Source organism: Rutilus rutilus (assembly GCF_951802725.1).
Source record: "Rutilus rutilus genome assembly, chromosome: 10".
Classification (NCBI taxonomy): Eukaryota; Metazoa; Chordata; class Actinopteri; order Cypriniformes; family Leuciscidae; genus Rutilus; species Rutilus rutilus.
This window is the reverse complement of record NC_140215.1, coordinates 2,035,847-2,059,829: the sequence shown is the minus strand read 5'-3', so window position 1 is coordinate 2,059,829 and position 23,983 is coordinate 2,035,847. Positions and strand designations below refer to the sequence as shown.

The 23,983-nt window shown below is 37.8% G+C and overlaps 1 protein-coding gene across 1 annotated transcript in view; it reads right to left on the bottom strand.

Moving 5' to 3' along the window:
* The window catches only part of tbc1d8 (TBC1 domain family member 8), a 44,319-nt gene that overhangs the window by 1,675 nt on the left and 18,661 nt on the right, over nt 1-23,983 (bottom strand). The window contains exons 6-19 of the mRNA XM_084420429.1: nt 23,767-23,974; nt 20,666-20,863; nt 19,045-19,209; nt 16,143-16,293; nt 14,477-14,691; nt 11,271-11,388; nt 9,837-10,122; nt 8,513-8,621; nt 6,732-6,830; nt 6,580-6,648; nt 5,303-5,546; nt 4,690-4,755; nt 3,486-3,569; nt 3,309-3,409 (exon numbers count right to left, since the gene is read on the bottom strand). Of these exons, the coding sequence (XP_084276555.1) occupies nt 3,309-3,409; nt 3,486-3,569; nt 4,690-4,755; nt 5,303-5,546; nt 6,580-6,648; nt 6,732-6,830; nt 8,513-8,621; nt 9,837-10,122; nt 11,271-11,388; nt 14,477-14,691; nt 16,143-16,293; nt 19,045-19,209; nt 20,666-20,863; nt 23,767-23,974 (2,113 nt within the window). The remainder of the gene's footprint in view (nt 1-3,308; nt 3,410-3,485; nt 3,570-4,689; nt 4,756-5,302; nt 5,547-6,579; nt 6,649-6,731; nt 6,831-8,512; nt 8,622-9,836; nt 10,123-11,270; nt 11,389-14,476; nt 14,692-16,142; nt 16,294-19,044; nt 19,210-20,665; nt 20,864-23,766; nt 23,975-23,983) is intronic.

The following is a 23,983-nucleotide window of genomic DNA, read 5'->3' as shown; positions in this document are numbered from 1 at the left end:
GAACTTCACGCAGCCATCAGTAAACAACAGACCGTTCACCCGGAAGCTGCGTTTATTGTTGCGGGTGATTTTAATCATTCAAACTTAAAGTCAGTGCTACCGAAATTTCACCAGCATGTTTCCTGTCACACCAGAGGAAACAAAACCTTAGACCATGTTTACACAAACATGGCTGAAGCTTACGTCGCGACACCCCTCCCCCACTTGGGACAGTCAGATCACCTTTCTTTGTTCCTCACCCCCAAATATGCACCTCTGATCAATCGCGTGAAGCCATCAGTGAAGACCATCAAGGTGTGGCCTGCGGGGGCAGATTTCTCACTCCAGGAAAGGTTTCTACACACAGACTGGAGTATGTTTGCTTCTCAAGCCACCAGTGGCTCTCACACGGACATTGACTGCTACACCTCCTCTGTACTGGATTATATTAATACCACCATTGACAGTGTCACAACCCAGAAGCAGATCACCACATACCCAAATCAGAAGCCATGGATGAACAGGGAAGTGCGACTCCTATTGAAGACACGCAATACTGCCTTCAGATCAGGAGATGCACAAGCCTATAGCACATCCAGAGCAAATCTGAAAAGGGGCATCAAAGAGGCCAAGCACTGCTACAAGCTTAAGATAGAGGGACACTTTTCCAACGCTGACCCTCGGCGCATGTGGCAGGGCATTCAGGCCATCAGTGACTACAAACCCTCTCACTCCACCCCCGCAGCCACTGATGTCAACTTCCTGAACGAGCTAAATGACTTTTATGCTCGCTTTGAAAGAGACAACAGAGAAACTGCCACCAAGCTCAAATCCTCAGCTGACCACCCACCGATCACACTCTCCTCCACAGATGTCTGCAATGCACTGAGCAGGATCAGCGCGCACAAGGCTGCTGGACCAGACAACATCCCTGGACGCGTACTCAGGGCATGTGCGGAGCAGCTCGCTGGGGTTTTTACAGACATTTTCAACCTGTCTCTTGCCCAAGCAACTGTACCAACATGCTTTAAATGCACTTCCATTGTGCCAGTGCCAAAACACTCCAGCCCGAAGTGCCTTAATGACTACCGCCCTGTAGCACTCACACCCATCGTAATGAAGTGCTTTGAGCGGCTGGTCCTGGCACACCTAAAAGACTCTCTACCATCCACATTGGACTCACACCAGTTTGCCTACCGTAGCAATAGGAGCACAGAGGATGCAGTCTCCATGGCACTGCACTCTGTGCTCACACATCTGGACAATAAGAACACTTATGCACGCATGCTGTTTGTTGACTTCAGCTCAGCATTCAACACTGTCATCCCAACTAAGTTAATAGCCAAACTTGGAGACCTGGGCTTCAACACCTCCATGTGCAACTGGATTTTGGACTTCTTGACCAACAGACCCCAGAATGTTCGATCAGGCTCCAACTGCTCCACATCCATCACACTCAACACTGGTGTACCACAGGGCTGTGTGCTAAGCCCGTTCCTCTACTCCCTCTTCACCTCCGACTGCAAGCCTGTGTACGGATCTAATTCCATCGTCAAGTTTGCGGACGACACTACGGTGATTGGTCTCATCAGCAACAACGATGAGACTGCCTATAGGGAGGAGATCAAGCACCTGGCCACATGGTGCACCGAAAATAACCAGCTCCTCAACACCACCAAAACGAAGGAGCTCATCGTGGACTTCAGGAAAGTGTCAAGAGGCACACACGACACCATCCACATCAATGGAATGGCTGTTGAGCGTGTCTCCAGTTTCAAGTTCCTGGGGACCCACATCTCGGCGGACATGACCTGGACAACCAACACCTCCAGCCTGGTCAAGAAGGCTCACCAGCGCCTCTTCTTCCTGAGGACACTGAGGAAGAATCAGCTTTCCTCCACTATCCTGGTGAACTTCTATCGCTGTGCAATAGAAAGCATCCTGACCAACTGTGCTACAGTGTGGTATGGGAGCTGTTCTGTTGCAGAGCGCAAGGCACTGCAGCGGGTGGTGAAAACCGCCCAGCGCATCACTGGGACTCCACTACCTGCCATCGAGCACATCCAGAGGAAACGCTGTCTGCATCGAGCTCGCAGCATCCTTAAGGACTCCTCTCACCCAGCCCACAGACTGTTTTCTCTCCTGCCCTCCGGCAGGCGTTTCAGGTGCCTCCGGACCAGGACCAGCAGACTAAAGAACAGTTTTTTCCCCAGAGCTGTCTCTTTATTAAACTCTAACCCTCATTGATCCCACTCCCCTTATATACTGATTGACTCTCCTCTCCCTCCTCACACCTGCCTCCATTTTGTTATTTGCAATACTATAATGTTAATTTGCACTGCTGACTGTTATTACAGTAACAACTGTTTACATATGCATCTTGCACTACTACCTTGACTGGAATATGCTCATTTGCACTGCCGACTGTTTATTTACAGTACCGACTGTTATATATACATTGCAATATCGTACCTTAACTGTAATATGCAATTACTTTCCACTGCACTCACTCGGATAGCTTCTGTCCAAACTTTATTTGCACTACTTTAAATCCATTGTTATACTGCTCATTAGCCTAACTTATACATATATCTATTTGTAAAATTCTGTTTATAGTAATATCCATCTGTATATTATGCTCACATTCTGTTTATAGTAACAGCCATCTGTATATATATTCATAGTACATATCTATCTGTAAAATTATGTTTATAGTAACAGCCATCTGTATATTATATTCAGTACATATCTATCTGTAAACATTCTGTTTATAGTAATAGCCATCTGTATATTATTATATTCAGTACATATCTAGCTGTAAATTCTGTTCACAGTAAGAGTTATCTGTATATTATATTCATAGGACAATCTATCTGTAAATTTTTGTTTATAATAGTATTCAACTCTATATTTATTCAGTACATATCCATGTTCTGCACTTATGAACCACTGTATATCCTGCACTTGCTGCTATTGCACTTCTGGTTAGACCTAAACTGCATTTCGTTGCCTTGTACCTGTACTTGTGTAATGACAATAAAGTTGAATCTAATCTAATCTAATCTAATCTTAATACACCCCCCCAATACAGTCTGACAACAGCCGGTATGATCTGATCTCACCATCATCGAGTCCGTCTGTGATTACATGAAGAAACAGAGAAAACTGAGACAGACTAAATCCAGAAGAACTGCGGGAACGTCTCCGAGACGCTTGAAGAAACCTTCCTTGCCTTGGGGAGGCATATTAACATGCCTAAGACTTTTGCACAGTACTGTACATGCATTAACAAATTAATATAAGTCCATAAACCTAAGATGAAGGTTCACCTGGTTCATGTGAGGAAGAGGCTTCTCCTCATCCTTGTCTTTGCCTTTGCTCAAGTCCTCCAGCATCTGCCGCAGTTGCTCTTCATAACTCTTACTCTCTCCTACAAACACATGATCAAACATCATCACTGGAGCAGTGAGCTGAAAACACGACGCACACACTGTCGAGAGACCCACCATTGGGCAGGTTCACATAGAGAGGTCTGGCGCTGGACAGGACTGGACTCACAGGAGACGAGTCCTCTGCGTTCTCACTCAACGCTGTGGAGGAAACATCACAATCATGAGCTCTCCATGTCCACTGCTAATCATGCTAATGAGAGTTAGCTGCTATCAGTTCAAGACGGGACACTGTGGGGTTCAAAAGACAATTCATATTCTGAACTATTATCAGATGAGAGCTAAACTTGAACTTGACTAATGACTCTATTGTATAAAGCGCTGTAGAAATAAAGGCGACTTGATTTGACATTAATGCACTGCAAAAAATGATGTCTTGTTTTCCAGTGCAAATATCTAAACATTCTTAAATCAAAATACATTTACGTGAGAAGCAAAATTGCTTAATATATTAAGTCTTGTTTTCTGAAAACAATTAGTTTTTGATTAAAACAAGAACAATATGAGGGCAGAAATTATATTTTTCTGACCCCATTAGAAGATATTTTTTCTTGATTTAAGCAAAGAAACTTGCTTCATTTTGATACATTTTTAAGAAAATGAGACTTAATATAATATATTAAAAATGCCCTATTATGCTTTTTTCCATGTTCTTCTGTCTTTAGTGTGTATTGTTGCTGTTTGAGCATGAAAAAGCTCAAAGAAAGAGAGACAAAGTCTCTACAAACTCCCTTTAACGCCTCCATTGTAGTCTTGAGTTTCTTCCGGGAACGAACACGTCACAATATTCCTTATTATAATAATTCATACGCAGAATAAAGGGGCGGGGCCTGGTTGAGTTAGTTACTAGTGTGTTAAACTGGCGGTTATGGTAATTAGAGGCGGGACATTTCCCAAACACACTCAAGGCGCTCGACCAATCACAACACACTGCTCCAGCCGACCAATCAGAGCACAGTGTGCTTTTCAGAAGGAGGGGCTTCATAGAGACAGGAAGTAAACAGAGTGTTACTGACAGACTGGGAAGAGAGGAGCCGCAACAATGGAGAATATGAGGAAAATAATCAACATTCAAGCAGGAAAACCTGTTCTAGAAGATACTAAACTAAGACTGAAAAAGGGCATAAAAAGTCTGTTTGCCCCTCAAGTTGATTAATTTCTCCTGGAAAACAAGACTAAAATAATAATTAGGATAACTATTTTTTGCAGTGTGCATTAATCCAGTGTCAGAGTCGGCCTGAAGCAGTCAGAGGTGATGAACCTGGTGGGATGTGCAGTCGATACAGGAGCCTGATCTTCTCATTCAGCTCCTCACAGTACAGAACATCTGCAGAGAAAGAGTCACGGGTCAATGAGGACAGAACACACATGTGTGACCCTGGATCACGTCACCAGTCTCGAGTCGCACGGGTTTATCTGTGGCAATAGCCAACAACTACATTGTATGGGTCAAAATTATCCATTTTTCTTTTATGCCAAAAATCATTAGGATATTAAGTAAAGATCATGTTCCATGAAGATATTTAGTAAATTTCCTACCGTAAATATATAAAACATTTATTTTTGTGAGTGAATGCAGCACAATCGTGAACATAAATGCACAACTTTAAAGGAGATTTTCTCAATGTTTTGATTTTTTTGCACCCTCAGATTCCAGATTTTCATATAGTTGTATCTCGACCAGATATTGTCCTATCCTAACAAACCATACATCAATGGGAAGCTTATTTGTTCAACTTCCAGATGATGTATAAATCTCAATTTCACAACATTGACCCATGTTTTGTGGTCCAGGGTCACGTATATATTTCGTGAATAAGCCACACACACACACACACACACACACACACACACACACACACACACAGTCCTACCCAGCATCTGAACGAACTGAGAGAAGTTTATGAGGTTGTCTCTGTCCTGGTCCAGCAGTGTGAAGGTGCGCTGGGCGACAGTATCGGTGTGTGTGCCGCAGATCCAGGGCGTCAGCAGCTCGAACAGGCTCTTAAACTGAGCTCGGTCCACGAAGTAGCGTTCGCCACAGACGCCCAGCGCAGGAGAGACACCAGAGGAGCTGCACACGCCGTCACCCCAGTACAGACTGATGAAATGCTCTGTCTGAAACACACAGATCATCAGCATTTATCAACCATGGCGAGATGCTGCATGTGAATAGGGTCAAATTTTAACTAATAGATATCTAATTTATATATACTAATATATATTTTGTTTAAATAAATGTATAATAAATAATAAATAAATAATATATACTAAGATATATTGTTAAATATATCAGATATACTAATATATATTGTTTAAATATGCAAATGAGGAATTTTCTAATTAAATATGCATTAATTTGCATAGATTTCCAGAACATAAATCTGAACATTGTAAAAAATCAGATTCAAAATTGCTTGATTTTGTCGACATATTAAAGATAAAGGTTTTGACAGATGGGATTCTGGATTTCTTTTTTTATCACTCCTAAGAAACACATTCACCATGTTTGCAGGAGTAAAATGTAGTACAGTAGTGGCCAGAAGTGCTGAACCCTTTATTTAAAGATTATTAGAAATGTGTTAAAGATTTTGTAGTGATTTTGTGTAGTTGTGTTTGGAGTCGATTGTTTTATTAGTGATAATAACGCAATGAATCATGACAAATTGTGCCGGCATAATTTTTATCCAGACGGTCATTCAAAGAAATTATGTACAAGAAAATCAAAAAAATATTAATAACAGATTATGTTGTAGTCAATGTATGATTTTTCCAGTCGGCTTTTTGTTTTCTATGCATTTCTTTGCATAGTAAAATGAAACCTGTACCTGTAGTTTGACTATTTTGCTAGATAAATACCTTAACCAAGTTTAGTGTTTTGTTCTTTCCTCATATTTAATATAAAACATCAAATTATGAAAAAATTTAAATAATAATAATAAATAATATATTTTTTTAATATATATATAATTTGATGGTTTAATGAACTTGTAGTGTCAGTAAAAACAAATATCCCCTCCGGACGTCACATTTGGCCACTACTGTATACACAACCAGAAAGTTTGAAGTAATGTAAGTTTTGAGAGACTAGTAAAGATGAAAACATCTTTTATTCTACTCAGACTCAATAAATGTGATCACACACACACACCTTGAAGAGGTCGTAGAGCTCAGACAGGTTCTCCTGTGACAGTGACACGTCTGGGGTGACCAATCGCAACTGAAAACACACCACAAAAGTTCAACCGCAGTAAAAACACACGCAGAAGCATCTGAGAGACTCGAGGCGAGTGGAAGTCTCACTGCGTTGTCTTTGGTGGTGTCTTCGTGAGCCTGCAGGACCTGGACACGGTGGCGGCACCTCAGCATCTCCAGATGCTTCACGGTCACACTCCCAAATTTCTAGCAAGAAACAAAGAGGAAGATGAAGAATTAGTGAGCTTTCACTGACAGAATGAGCAGATGATGACATCAGAGGATCTAGAGCTGATCGGTTTCATCACTTCAGCAGCTGGAATGTTCCTAACAGTAAAAATGACTTATTACGGCCTTTTTAAAATTCTTGATGTTGTTTTAGAACAGGTTTTCCAGCTTGAATGTTGATTATTTTCCTCATATTCTCCATTGTTGCAGCTCCTCTCTTCCCAGTCTGTCAGTAACGCTCTGTTTACTTCCTATCTCTATGAAGCCCCTCCTTCTGAAAAGCACACTGTGCTCTGATTGGTCGGCTGGAGCAGTGTGTTGTGATTGGTCAAGCGCTTCGAGTGTGTTTGGGAAATGTCCCGCCCCTTACCATAACCACCAGTTTAACACACTACTAACTAACTCAACCAGGCCCCGCCCCTTTATTCTGCATATTCATTATTTAAATGAGGAATATTGTGACGTGTTCGTTCCCGGCAGAAACTCAAGACTACAATGGAGGCGTTTCAGGAGTTCAGAAACACTGACACTGATATAGAGAAGAACTCTCGCTGGAGGGACTTTTTCATGCTCAAACAGCAACAATACACACTAAAAACTATTAATCCAACAAAAATTATATTTTGAGTGATGAGCCAAGTTAAAACGCTCGCTTACTAATTTTAACCCTTGAGACGTTAACCCATTGCATGAGACTTTGTACAGTTGTACAAACACTTTCTAGATCTGCAAATAAAAACATTTATTGGAATGATATCTGTTTTTATGTTAGTGTGGAAGTCACTCAGGCAACAAAATATATATATTTTTTAAACATGTAATTTTACTCAGTTTATTAATGTTTTTACTCCACATTTATGTAGTTTTTGGAGGATTTATTATATATTTTTAAATTTATATAAATAAATGTAAAAAGTTTTTATTTTATACAAATACAGCTTTAAATGTAAAATTCACTTTATAAAAGACCCACATTTCTAGCTTTCATTCATGAGGATAACATGGAACATTTTTACATTAATTTGACATGGTTGACATGATTTTTGCCCATCTTTTGGAAAATGATATAAATGAATAAATGATCACTTTAACCAGTAGATGGCTGCAGAGCTCCACTATTTACATGTTTATCCATGTTTTTTTTCATAAACTTATTAAAAATACATATATTTTTTATTTATTTATATAAATGTAAAAAATATAATAAAACCTCCAAACCTCCTGGGTTAATCTTCTCTTGGTAAAAATCATATTATAATTGATATTCAGCAATATTACTGATTTGACTTCACTGACACTATCAGGTAAGAAACTTCAGCTGAACTGATCTCAATAATGACGCTATTGTATTTGAGCGTCTTTACAGCTGAATTACGTCTCATATTTGATGAAGTTGGCATCATTGATTCTGTTATATTTCTGTTTATTACTGTGAAGCTGCTTTGAAATGATCTGTATTGTATAAAGTGCTATAGAAATAATTGTTTTGCTTTGTGTCCCTGCCTGTGAGGATTAAAGAATATGAATTTTAAAAAGAAAACAGATCATTCTTGCTGTTAAATAGAAATAATACAAACTACAGTGTTTTTCATTTCAGGTTTTCAGGTGTGTGTAAGTGTGTGTGCGTAGTGATGCGGTTCGGCAGACACACACACACACACCTCATAGGCATCAGTGATGAGAGTGGTGATGTGTAGATGCTGAGAAGTTCCTGTGTCTTCAGGACAAACATGTGATGACGACTCCTCGTGTCTGACCTGCTCGAGGAAACTAACACACACACACACACACACAGTCACGTCACCAGAAAGAGACGAAATGCCAGTAGAATAAACAACAGATGTAGGGAAGCTACATTGTAAATCTCACAATGACTTTAATGTTTTTATTTATCTGAAAGCTGGATAATTAATAATGCCATCAGACAGTCCTGATTCCTCCTCGTCTCGTGAATATGAGCCTTCACACAGATCGTTTAATCACTCATTTCAACTTCAGTAGAACAAAGTTGTTAAGCTTGATTCATTTGTGTCAATTATTTCAAAATGTCCGCTTGATTCATAACTGGTTAAATGATTTGTTCACATTATCATAAAAAAAAGTTCATGAGTCATTTTTCATTTATTACAATGTTTAGTAAATATATGTTGGTAAGCATTGCTGTTTATGATTATGTATAGTTGTATTGGTGCATATAAATTAAAATGGTTAAAAATGAAATGGTTAATTGAAATTATTAATGAAAAACGATTAAATATGAAATGTTTATATATGAAAATGATTAAATATGAAGTATTAATTCATGAAAAATGATTAAATATGAAATGTTTCATAAATAACTGAAATGACTAATAAAAATTATTAAATATGAAATATTGGTGCATATAAATGAATTTAAAAAAAATATGAAATATTTAATCATTAATTGAAATGACTAAGAAAATAAATGATTAAATATGAAATATCTGTGCATATAAATGAAAATATATGAAATATTTAATGAAATGATGAATGAAAAATTCTTAATTAGGAAATATTGGTGCATATAAAAATGATTAACCATGAAATATTTAATGATTAATTTCAAATGATTAATGAAAACGTGAATAAATATAAAATATTGGTGCATATTAATGAAAATGATTAAAAAATAAATATTGGTGGATAAATATGAAATGCTGAATGATTGATTGAAATGGAAAAATATGGTTACCGGTAAACATTAAATATTGGTAGATATATGAAATATTGCATTAAAAAAAAAAAAAAAAAAAGATTAAACAATGATTCTTCCTCGAGTTCATTTGGTGAAAAACATTGTGCAAACATGCCTTGATTATTTGCACTAGATTTTACTGTATTTTACTTAAAACATTAGAATCTGCTTGAATACAATGATTGATTGATTAATTAAAATGCTTCCTCTGACAATCAATAATCAATATAAGCACAGTGAACATTATCTTTGATCTGTCAGTGAATCACCTGGTCAGTATCATCAGCGCGTGTCCATCATCAGTGCACGAGCTCAACTCGACTGCATTGGCGTCCAGCACCGCCAGGCCGATCTGGAAGATGGACCTGATGCCGTTGTAGAAGAAGCAGTCGAGGACACACAGCGCGCTGCGGAACGGCAACACACTCACGAACAGCGTCAGGAACCACGTGAGCGACGCCGAGGCCAGCGGAGAGAGGTCCGGGACCAGGACCGACAGATCTGGGAGACGCTCACGAACCAGCTCCTCAAACACTGACTGATCCACCTGAGCTCCTGAGAGAGAGGAACAGGAAGTGACATTGTCATAGAGGCTCGTGAAGAGACAAACCAGCACAAACTCCTAGTTTCAGACCTGAATGTTCTTCACAGTTTTGTTAAAACTACAACTTTTCTGGTCTGGTTCTCATTCACTGAATAAAGATTAAGGAGAAGGATTTAAAAAAAATAGCTTGACGAGACTGGGGAAAAAATGCATATTCGTTATATGATGTTTTAGGATTTGATTAATTTCCATAACTTTTCCAGGCTTCCTCTTGTATGTTTTCCAAGTTTTTGTCTTATTTGAAGTCCTCTTGTGGAGACGCACTTCTTAGCAAATGCAAAATATCACTTTTTTCCCTTTTGATTTCTGAACAGTATTATTAGTATCATTGAGACACTATTATTAGTATCATTGAGACACTATTATACTCAATAAATAAATAGTTTGAATGTAATTTTTTCCATTGTAAGTTAACATTTTAGTAATATTGTAGTGTTTTTACTATTTGGTTTTAGTTTTAAATGTTTGTCTTTTTTAGTAATAGGTCTTTATAGTGTTTATTCATTTTATTGTAGTATTTTTAGTACATCAACTAAATGAAAATGAGAAATGTTTATTTGGCAACTAGCTGAATTTTTTTTTTTTTTTTTTCTAATAATATTTTATTTTATTTAAAGTTTATTTTATTTTATTTCAAGTCATACATTTTTTGTTTTGTTTTTTGTTTTAGTTAACTATAAAAACCCTGTTTCTGAATCTTTTTTAGTCTTTTTTTAGTTATAGGTCTTTATATTTTTATTACATCAACTAAATGTAAATGATAAATGTTTATTTGGCAACTAGCTGAAATAAAATAAATCTAAATTTGTAATATTTTATTTCAGTAAATTGTATTTCAAGTTACATTTTTATGTAAGTTAATTTTAATTTATTTTAAGTAAAAAAATTGTTTGTTTTATTTAGTTTTAGTTAACTATAAAACCCCTGTTTACTGAAATTGATCTGGACAAGTTTTTGTGAGACTGACTTGACTAATCTGAATCTGTTAAATCTGTAAAAAAACTGAGGGAGAGCAAAGCAGCAAAGGCATTTAGAAGTAAAACAGAGTTATATTAAATCACACACACACACACACACACACACACACACACACACACACCGATGACTCTGCGGTTGAAGTAGTCGGGCAGCATCCGCTCACACACCGTCACCAGCAGCCAGAAAGCTTCTTCTTCTTTGGTGTACAACAGCATCACAGATGCCAAGATGTTCATGGACTACAGAGAAGACAAACATCAGTCCTTACATTCATACACAAACCACGCAGAACAAAGCATAGTTAAAGGCCCTCTGAAATCAAAATGTAAGTTTTTTTTAGCTTTTAGTATGATTATGTTAGCCTTAAGGTTATGTATAAGCTAGTGTGCTCCAAAACAATGACAAAATTCTCATATAGGAGATATAAGCATTCAAAACTTACAGTCTCTCACTTCCGCTAAAATGGATCTGGGATTTTTGACATCACGTGTCTCATCATATCTTCTGTCCAATCAAATGCTCTCTAGAATCTAAAGCTCCGCCCCCTCTGCTATAAACACCACCTGGCCAAAGCGACCGTTGACACGTCACAGAGCAATATGTGTTGGAGATGTGTGTTCGGTTGCTCAAACACTCACTTTCCAACAGTACGTTGATTAAGAATCAAATAGCTAGAATTTATACAAACTTTTACTATTGAATCCAACGTATCATCAGCGCTCGGATTCGCTTCCATGGTGCCGTCAAGTACGACTCGCAGTCTGTGAGGTAAACTAAACGCTATTGGCTATTTGAAAAGGGGGAGGAGCCATTCAATATGTCCCGCCTTTGTTTCCTGTTTCAGTGGAAATTACGTCAACACATCAAACACAGCTGATCGTTCCAAGACACTTCAGTGGGCCTTTAACACACAAGGTTTATGTAACATCCATTACAGAGCATTTCAAGTGGGCAGGTTTCTCTCAAACTGGCCAAATATCACTGATCTATGATCGAACTCACCTGACAGTATCCGATGGTGAACTCATACTTTGAAAAGTAATGCATTACAATATTGCGTTACTCCCTTAAAAAGTAACTAACTGCGTTACTTAGTTACTTTTGTAGAATAGTAATGCGTTACGTTTCTTTATAACAAAGCTTGTTTTTTTATAACAAAAAAGGTATATTTTTGGGCAAATGTAAAGACCCTTTCACACCAAAAGTGAAATAACTTGGATTCACGTAATGAGTTACTTTACTAGTTACTTGAAAGTAATCTGGTTATGTAACTCAAGTTGCTCAAGTAACTTGTGACATGCGATAAAAGGTATATTTTCCATGTTAATCAGAGTGTTTGTCCTAACCAGCCGCGACAATTATATTTTAGAAATGGTTTCTATTTTTCTGCGTCGTCGCGCTGGAACAACAAACACAAAGTGTGGCGATGATAATCTCAGGTACTGTTTATGTGCTTTAATTAATGTTAAAAGCGTGTAATGTGACTTTGAATATCATTTAGTGCTCCAGCTTTGTAGCTGTAAAAGCAACAGTGGATAAATCACCTCAGATCTTGAAATTAAACAAATGGAAACAAGAACGTTCAAACTGTGAACAAACAAGTGTATTCTTTGACAAAGATTGTTTTAGTAACTCAGTAGCCTATGTATTTTTTAGGGCTGACTTCTAATAGTCGAGGATTCGACGATTCGATTCGGAGAGGTCTGATCGACTATGAACCTCATAGTCGAATACATGGGCGTCAGTTTGGTTTGAAATGTGCTGGGGACAGAGACGCATTCGCATTTTCAGAAGGGCTGGGTACCATTTTTATTTTATTTTTTCGCTTTTGCGCAGGTCATGTTTTGAAAGACGATGTCCTGTAGCTTACTAATGTAAATAAATAAAAATGTATTCAAAAATCTGCTTCACATTTTCAGCAGGGCTGCGGAGCGGCTGTGAGTTGACATCACACGGTTCTCATGTGCGTTAAAAAGCTTTACGTGGTTTAATGTACCTAAACAACGATTACCAAATTTCCCTCTCATATTGCTCCTCATAACCACTGAAAATGGTCAAAAAATCGAACCCAGAATCCAATTATTATGGACGTTCTCTGATATTAAGCGTTTCTGCTTCACATTTTCAGCAGGGCAGCGGAGCGGCTGTGAGTTGACTCCACGCGGTTCTCATGGGCGTGAAAAAGCTTTACGTGGTTTAATGTACCTAAACAACCATCACCAAATTTCTCTCTCATATTGCTCCTCATGTTTATGAAATGTTATGATATATGTGTGATATATATGTGTTTTTTAGCTCTTTTGTTTGAAATGGAAAAAATCTAGCTGCTATCTAAAAAAAAAAAGAAAAAAAAAGGTTCGACTATCAGTCGACTACGGCAAAATCTAACGAATCAGATTCGACTATGAAAATCCTTAGTCGAAAACAGCCCTAGTATTTTTAATAATGTTTAAATGGTGTAATATCTGTGAATTTGGTTATGTAGCTACTTAGCTGCGAGACTCCACCCACACGCTGTTCTGATTGGCTGTGGGTTTTGATTGATTTTTGACTAGTGTGGACAGACACATTATTTGTCGCTGGAATCTTATCGCATCGCGTCTGGTTAGGACACGGTGTAACACTGATTTCAAGTGGGCCGGTTTCTCTCAAACTGGCCAAATATCAGTGATCTACTGACCGAACTCATACTTTGAAAAAAGTAATCCATTACAATATTGCGTTACTTTTTTCCCACCTGGGCAGAGCTTGTTTTTTTATAACAAAAAAAGGTATATTTTTGTGCAAATGTAAAGACCCTTAAATGTAAGGGTCTTTGCAAATGTAAAGATTCACTTAATTCATGTACTTTACTAGTTACTTGAAAAAGTAATCTGATTACATAACTCCAGTTACTTGTAATGAGTAACACCCCAACACTGATTTCAAGTGGGCAGGTTTCTCTCAAACTGGCCAGATATCACTGATCTACTGATCGAACTCATACTTTTGAAAAGTAATGCATCACAATATTGCGTTACTTCCTTAAAAAGTAACTAATTGCGTTACTTAGTTACTTTTGTAGAATAGTAATGCGTCACGTTACTTTTGCGTTACTTTTTTCCCACCTGGGCTGGGCTTGTTTTTTTATAACAAAAAAAGTAAAATTTTGGCCAAATGTAAAGATCCTTTCACACCAAAAGTGAAATAACTTGGATTCATGTAATGCATTACTTTACTAGTTACTTGAAAAAGTAATCTGATTACATATGAGTTTCCACCGACACTGATTTCAGGTAGGCAGGTTTCTCTCAAACTGGCCTAATCTCAGTGATCCGCTGAACTCACCTGACAGTATCCGATGGTGGGGTTTCGGTAGGCGTAGGCGGTGAGGACCCGGCGCAGGGCAGAGATCCCCGTGTCGTTCTGAAACGCCGGATGCTCCGGGAGCGAGCGGTGAAGATCTCGCTCTATTTCCTCGGTAGCGATGCTCGTTTCGCCCCGGCATTTCTCCAGCAGATTAGCGTAGTAGTTTGGATGAGCGGCCAGCGAGGAACTCGCGTCTGTGGGCGGGGCGTTACACACACACACACAATAAAGTGCCAAATCAAAGCAAATGTAAAACGAAAAGTAAAACAAAGATGAGGTTGTAATTCAAATCATAGACAAATACAAACAGAGCACTAAAGACAACTTTTATCATCATTTGATGAACTTTGCACTATTATTGAACAGAACTGAATCAACATAGAATTGAATCATTTGTGTGCTAATAATTATCAGATTCAATTATAATTCAATTGAAATAGGAACGGAAATTTTAAAGTTTCATGGCCATAAGAAGAGAAGTTTGTACAATTTGAATCTATTTCAGAATTTCAGTTTTAAGACCTGAATGTTCTTCCCACTCTTTTTAAACATTGCAATTAAATTACTTTTCTGGTCAGTCGTGATTTACTGAATAAAGATTAAAGGAGAACTCCGGTCAATTTTAACATTGAGCTCATTTTTTTGTACATTTGGAGTGCTGTCAGTACAGAGAACAACGACAAAAATCGGTGTTGCCTACACCGTGTTATCCTCTTTTTAAAATTTGCACCCTGTTGACTTCAATAAGTTTTAAACCTGCTTTTAGCCTCTTAACATCCTTGATGTGTCATTGCAAGTGCACAGAAAATGTGAGTGATTCCTTCAGAGTGAACACGAGTGAATCTGACTGCAGTAGATGTGAAAGATATGTATAAAAATGATGTTATTTAAGCCAGCGCACATACCTGTGTTTACATCCTGTTTTCGGTTGAAGTCCAAAGTAGTCGATTGCCGAGTTCACGCGCGTGATCATAGGTAACTAAACCTATGCGCGTGAACTCGGCAATCGACTACTTTGGACTTCAACCGAAAACAGGATGCAAATTGAAGTCAACAGGGTGCAAATTTTAAAAATAGAATAACTCGGTGTAGGCAACACCGATTTTTGTCGTTGTTCTCTGTACTGACAGCACTCCAAATGTACAAAAAAATGAGCTCAATGTTAAAATTGACCGGAGTTCTCCTTTAAAGATACAAATATTTTTTTTATCACAATTTCTACCCAATTGAGAGCATGACTGGAAAAAAAATAAAAATAAAATTCAGGTTTGTAACAAAAATGCCCATGGTGTATTAAGATTTGATTAATTTCCATAGCTTTTCCAGGCTTTCACATATTCAGGTTTTTGAAGACTGTATGAATCCTGGATAAAAACAGTGGATTAAAATAAGAATGAATAAACAGTGAATTTTGATGCATAGGTTTACAAAACAAATATTCAGAGGAATATTAATGAGTTACGTGCATTTTCCATGCTATTTATATTTCATGCTATATATATATATATGAGGGAAGTGAGACGCTGCACAGACGCTTGAGGCGCACAAATATAGAGTGACTAAAACCAGAACAGAAGAAAGTCACTTCCATGGTGTTGTGTGACTCGGTCTAACCCGATCAACCTCTCTCTCTCTCCTCTCTCACCTGAGAAATGGAGCCAGAGTTCGCCGCGCAGAGACTCCGGGATCCCCAGCGTCACCAGCGTGCGGATCTTATCTGTGCGAAACATGTGAACGCCACGACCAAACTCCGTGAAGTGATCGTCCCATAAGCGCTCTCTGACCTGCTCTGTGTTCTGATGGAGACAAACACACGCTCACATTTCACACCGACATTCAACAGGAAATTATTTGCATGAGAAGCATCTGCGTATTTTTAAAACCACATACTCTTCTCACAGACTGTGATGATGCGTTTCCACTGTTATTAACATCGTAAATCTAACCAAGAGTTTTCATATTTTAATTTGGTAACACTTGGTTCATTAGTTAATATTAGTTAACTAGCTTAGATAACATGAACTAAGAATGAACAACACTTCTACAGGATTTATTCATCTTAGTTAATATTCATTTCAACATGTTATTAAAATCAAAGGTTGTATTTGTTAACATTAGTTAATGCACTGTGAACTAACTAACATGAACCAACAATGAACAGCTATATTTTTATTAACTAACATTAACAAAGATGAATAAATACTGTAACAAATGTATGTTAGTTAACGAAGATGAATGAACATTAATGAATAAGACATTAATGAACCTTATTTGAAAGTGTTACCTTTAATTAATATTATTTTTAAATCAATGTACATTCATAAAACTATACTTGGTGTTATATTACATTAGCATTAAATTACAGTAAACTAGTTCACGGTGTTTGTGTGAGATGAGAAATTTGAAATCTTTCTCTCTTCTGACTAACAATGTATCTTAGAAAGTTATAGAAACTCTATCATGTTTTTTTTCTTTTGCTATTGAAGGAAATGGGAACGCAAAAAAAAAAAAAAAAAAAAAAAAAAAAAATCACATTTGTTGTCATGTCTGTTCACCACCACTATAGAAGTTATTTTTGGTATAGAGCCTAAACAAAATCTTATAGGAACCACAATTTCTGTGATATTATGGACATGGTGATTTGGGAAAAGCATGTAAAAGTCCTGCAGAAAGCGATGCATAAGGATGGAGTGTAACGATGCCCAGTTCCAGGAATGCTCTAATATTTTGTTGGTAGTGCCAGTTTATAACAATTATTAGTTAACACTAGGGCTGTCCCCGACTATGGATTTTCATAGTCGAATCAGAATCGTCATGTCTTGCCTATAGTCGACTAATAGTCGAATCATGTGTATGGGGGCGGGGCTTTAACGTTTCAAAGCCGCGATGTACAGAAAATCACACAAAGATATAGAAGAAAATGTATAAAAACATTTTGGATCAATAAAACTAAGAAATAACATAACTCCAGAAAGGCCACACTGCAGACAGGATTTGCATTTCGCATGCAAATCAAATTAAATCGGCTAAATTACCTGTGCAAGCAGGCCAGCCTACAGCACAACATCGATGCACCGAAAAAATAAACAATTAATTTACTAAAATTAAATTAGAACAGAATAGGCCTATACCTTTCTAATAAATAAAAAATACAAAACGAAATAAATTAGAATCAAGTCACAAGATGAGGAGCAAATGTGTGCAAAATGCCTAAAGTGCAGGGGAACATATATTCAAAACACAAGCCACAAATAGTTAGATTAGATAACCCTGACAGATTAATAAATAAAATAAAAATAAAGAAATTATTAAAATAACGATAGTAGCCAGAGTTTTCAACTTTGTCTTTTTAACTGCAGAAACAACAATAAATGCTAAACTGGATCTTTTTAGCTAAAAATGTCCACAGCATCCAAAAATCTAATTAGAACCGGCTGAAAAGTTTTGAGATCACTTGTACCCTACCTGATCGAGAGAACAAATCCAGTCTTTCACTCTGTCTGTGTCCGTTGGAGTCTTTTCAAATTGTGCGCGCGGATAAAATACATTCTAACGTGAAACCCAGTCTATGCGTGAAACGTGTTAACGTTGGCCGGCAGAAGTGCGATAATGGTTTTCCTGATGCTAAATCCAGCCTTGGAGAATATCCTTTCTGATGGTGTACATCCACACTTTAGATTTTCTTATCCCAGACATTGTTAAAGATTTAAATCCTTGCCGCGAAGACGCTCCTCTGTCGGTCACGGATCGAAAGTGAAACTTAAATCTGTCACGGGGTGTTTGGATTTATTCACGCACGTTAAAAAAATATTTATTAAAAGCTTCTTTCTTTGCACATTTTTATATACAGCATTATCATAATAGGCTGAATATTAACGTATTGACATAAAAGCTAGTTCTATGTGAAATTGAGCGCCCTCATATAGCCAAAGTGGCATGATCCTCGTTTCAAAACACCTCTGCGAAGATTCGACCATGAGATCGGTAGTCGAATCAGGCTCCTCCTATCGAAGCATCGAATCTTCGACTATTCGGGGTCACCCCTAGTTAACACTAATTTCTATGGAGTGTTAAATTCACTAGCTTTTCCCTTACACTTGTGAGTTTTGCAAAGGACTTTTACAGGCTTTTCTCAAACCACTGAAGTGACGTCGACGTCCGGGTTAGCGGTAGCATTAGCCATCAGGCACGTGTTATTTAAATAAACTCCTGATGTACTTACAAACTTTCCAATGCCTCGTTTTATGAGTACAGAAGCTATTTGTACGACTGTAGAAGTTTGGTGCCATTCTGGGCATTATTACTGCGGTAATTTACCAGATACAGCCTTGGATCCATTAGCGCCTGCACTAAACCATCCGGCTGATATCTCTAAATAAGCTCTAACTTTAATAATGTTCCACCAAGGGAATAAAGGCTTCTGGGGGGTGTTTGGCTCGAGGTCATGGTGCAAAGGTTGAAATTTTGAAATTACTCCGAACCATACCTTTAACAGGTTCAGTCATGTGATGTAACTGATCTTCACCATGTAAGGTGTGTGTACTCACACTGATCAGGTGTTTGGAGTCTGACTGACTGGGGGGGAATGTGGAAACGAGGGCGTCAGTGAGGACCGTGTGACGCAGAGCTTTATCAGAGATGATGATGCTGTTGTCTTCTTCGTCCGACTGGACGGTGTCGTAACAGAAGGTGTAATACGGTGTGGCGGAGATCTGGAACACAGAAAACACACGCTGAATCATTAAGCCTGGCTCAGACAGAATGCGTCTTTGCAATCAAAAATGCGAGACGCGGGGCATGAGAGTAATATATAACCTGAGCTGGGTCCGTATTCATCAAGCCTCTGAGATTTACTCACAAGAACACTGATAAGAATGGACTTAAGAGTAGAAAAATTCTTGGCTCAAAGTTAGTTATCAAGCATCTCAGTCGGTATACCAGGATACGGCGAGAGTCTAATCTACCAGTTAGCTCCGCTGGTAGCTAAGCGTATGGGGCTTGCTGTGATTGGTCGTAGTGTTATCCAATTGCGTGCAGTGAGATTTTCAAATGCATGCCTCCTCGAGCAGGCCGATTTTCATTAGTCGATGTCAGACCATTAATCTTTCAGATTTAGGTCTGGATTTCCAGGCTACACCCTCACCCTCCTGTAAATATGACACTAAAACCACCAGTAGGTGGCGGCAAGTCACTGTCTTAATAAGTGAGTTGAGGGAGTCATTCATTCAACCGATTTGTTCAAACGGCTGATTCATTCAGGAAAAGCAAGTGATTGTTCATTGAATCGTTAAAAACACTGATTTCAGTATAAATTTTTTTTAAAATCATCCCTGTCTGTTGCATTGAGACTCTCGGTTTCATTTTGAAATTTTCGTCGGAGAAATAGAGGGAAAACAAACAATATTGACAATATTGTGTCTAAAAAGTAACTCACAATGTTATCTAATTGTTAATTTAACTGTTGTATAAAATAAATATCACATTTGCAATTGTGCACAAGAAAACGGCACTCTTGCTCATGTGATATTCTAATATAACAACATAATATGATATAAATATAAGACAAAAAAGTCATAAAAAAATGTAAGACCTTTCATAAGTAAAAATAAGACTTAAGACTTTTTATGGCCTTAAATTTTAAAAATCTAATTTAAGACGTGTAAGAATTTAACCCTGTAATAATGTTCACCTTTAAAATATTCAGTGTCAATCTCCATATTTATTTGCTAAATGTGCAGGTATCATGTGCAGAGATGAACGAGTGATCATGTCTTCCATGCACTGATGAATTATATATAGTGACCTTTTCTAATATGTACAAAGGTTTGCAGTAGGAACAGGGCAGTCTGTAAATGTCAATGACTGAGTATCATCACGACTCAAGAGCATCTCATAGAGACAGGAAGTAATAGAGGCTTCATAGAGACAGGAAGTAAACAGAGCGTTACTGACAGACTGGGAAGAGAGGAGCTGCAACAATGGAGAATGAGGAAAATAATCAACATTCAAGCAGGAAAACCTGTTCTAGAGCTCAAAAACACAATCAAGACTTTGAAAAAGGGCATAATAGGCCCTCTTTAACAGACTAAACTGGGGTTCACACAAAAAGAAAGTTTTAGTATTCATACTCGTCCATCTCTAAACCGAACCATCAGACGTCAAGAGTACCGTGGATTTCTTGCGCTGGTCGTGTCCACGTATCAGATTCTGTTCCCAGTGCAGATCACGCAGTCGTCCTCGTACGTTCTCCACCAGCTCGTCACGATGAAGCAGCTCGATCAGCTGGAACGCACGCTTACACCGTACGCTAATGATGACGGGGTTGGGCAGAGCGCTGGTGCTCTCAGCCTTCTCAATGGAGAGGATCTGCACACACACACACACACACACACACACATTTCATTAATACATCATCACATGTGAGCTTCAACAAAACAGGTAAAACATGTCAATGTTTCATAACAAATGTGTAGCGGTGTGATTGTTTGGTTAGCAAATCATTTTGATACATGACCAACTGATAAAGGAAGCCAGTTTGCTTACTATTTTATTAAATAAAGCTACAGCGTATCGGTTTACTTTAGCTTTTAACTAGTACTCTATGCACTGTGTTGTCATTACTCTGTGTTTTATGTACCGTTTTATTATGCTATTTATATGTATTTGATGTTTATGTTTTTATGTAAAGTTCTTTGAGCTGCATTCTATCCACGACTGGTGCAACATAAATAGTTTATTATTATTATTATTATTATTATTCACAATTCGATTTCCCGAATGTTTTTTGTAAATTTAGAACGACATAGTTCTTTTTGATGGAAATGGCAAGGTTGTAACTTTAGATGCCAGTGAAATTTTAAATCATTGACGAAAATAAATGATTCACAATTGAAAAAAAATTAAAAATCTATCCCTGATAGCCTAAAACAAGCTACAGTTACACCTCTTCTCAAGAAACTTTCACTTGATGATAGGGATTTTAATAATTTTCGACCTATCTCGACACTACCTTTTATTGCAAAAGCATTGGAGAAAACGGTTCTTAATCAACTCCAGTCTTTTCTTAGCTCAAATCAAATTCTTGAAACTTTCCAGTCTGGTTTTAAGCCTCTGCACAGCACCGAGTCTGCTTTATTAAGGGTCTCTAATGATATACTGTTAGCGACTGACGCTGGTGACTCGGTCATCCTAATAATGTTAGACTTAACCTCGGCTTTTGATACAGTTGATCATAAAACTCTTTTATCCCGACTAGAATATTCTGTGGGCATCCAGGGAACTGTCCTCAGTTGGTTTAAATCATATCTAACAAATAGAAGTTTCTCTGTTAAACTTGGTAATTTTTCTTCCTCGCCTGCTCAACTCTCCTGTGGAGTGCCGCAGGGGTCTATTCTCGCACCCATTCTTTTTTCCCTGTATTTACTTCCTCTGGGCTCCATTTTCAGAAAGCATGGTGTATCATTTCACTGCTATGCAGATGATACACAAATTTATTTGCCTCTGAAACGCAACAAAGATACTGCTCTGAAATCTCTTTTTGCATGCCTAGAAGAAGTAAAAATGTGGTTTTCTCAAAATTTCTTATTTCTGAATGAATCCAAAACCGAGGTTATAGTCTTTGGCCCCCATGACAACTTTAATAGCAGTAACATTGATCTGGATCACCTCTCTCCAACTTCATCTTGCATTAAAAACTTAGGTGTTTTCTGGGATCAGAACTTCAAATTTGAAAAACAAATTAATGCAGTGATTAGTTCTTGTTTTTTCCAGTTACGTCTTCTCTCTAAGATCAGATCCTCTCTTTCTGAGAAAACCTTAGAGATTGCTGTCCATGCGCTCATTACATCGCGGTTGGATTATTGCAACTCCCTCTACTATGGCATACCCAAACACTCTATTGCTCGTCTCCAATTAGTACAGAATGCTGCTGCAAAGTTTCTCAAAAGAAAACGCAAATTTGATCATGTTTCACCTATTTTAAAATCGCTGCATTGGTTACCTGTGCATTTTAGAATTGAATTTAAAATTCTTCTCTTTGTTTTTAAATCCGTAAATAATCTGGCACCGAGCTATTTGTCCGAGCTTCTCTGTTCACATAATCCCACACGAAACCTGAGGTCTGGTGATCAGAAACTTTTGTCTGTCCCCAGATCACGGTTAAAGAATAGAGGAGACCGAGCCTTTGCGATTGCTGGCCCTAGGCTGTGGAACAGCCTTCCATTTTACATCAGAGCGGCTCAATCTCTAACTGTTTTTAAATCCTCTCTTAAAACCTACTTTTTTTCTTTAGCTTTTAATACATTGTGAGTTTTTGTCATGAATATGTGGTTATGTTTTGTATCTTGTGTATTGTTCAGCACTTTGGTCAGCCCTGTTTGCTGTTTTTAAATGTGCTATATAAATAAATACAAACTTGAAACTTGAAATAAAATCCATGATTCAAGATTGATGCATATGCAACCGACTTCTGAAAACTACCATGCTTGCTATACATGCATTGTTTATTACCTCTAAACAACACTTCCAAATTAAAAAAGTGAATAATTAATGAATTAGAAAGAATATCCGGAGATAAGATGGATCATTAAAAGTTCAAAAGGGCATTATCGATACTTTTATGGTGCATTTTTCGTCTTTTTGGAGCTTGAAAATTGTGTAGAAACAAGCAGCACTGGCATTCTGCTAAACATCTTCCACAAAATAACTAAAATAATACAGTCTGGAAATTTATTCCTACATTTACATATGTGACCCTGGACCACAAAACCAGTCACAAAGGTCAATTTTTTTTAAATTGACATTTATACATCATCTGGAAGTTGAATAAATAAGCTTTCCATTGATGTATGGTTTGTTAGGATAGGACAATATTTGGTCGAGATATAACTATTGAAAATCTGGAATCTGAGGATGCAAAAAAATCTAAACATTGAGAAAATCTCCTTTAAAGTTGTTCATTTATGTTGGCGATTGTGCTGCATTCACTCACAGAAATAAATGTTTTATATATTTACGGTAGGAAATTTACAAAATATCTTCATGGAACATGATCTTTACTTAATATCCTAATGATTTTTGGCATAAAAGAAAAATGGATAATTTTGACCCATACAATGTATTGTTGGCTATTGCCACAGATATACCCGTGCGACTCGAGACTGGTTTTGTGATCCAGGGTCACATTAATGCATTTAGCAGACGCTTTCATCCAAAGGGACTATTCCTTTAACCAAGCAGTTCATAAGCTGTGCATGTAATGGAGTTCGTACCTCTGCGAGGGGTATGATGAGAGTACACTGGCCCTCCTCACGACTACTGAAGCACAAATACCCGTCTGTGGTGTAGACGGTGCCCGGCGTGTGGCAGCGGGCATGAGGAGTCCAAACCGAGCATGACATCACTTCCCGTACACGCTCGGCCCGGGGCAGGCCGAAGAGAGAGAGCACGTACTGCCGGAGGGCCTGTTCCTCCAAAACCCTGAAACCG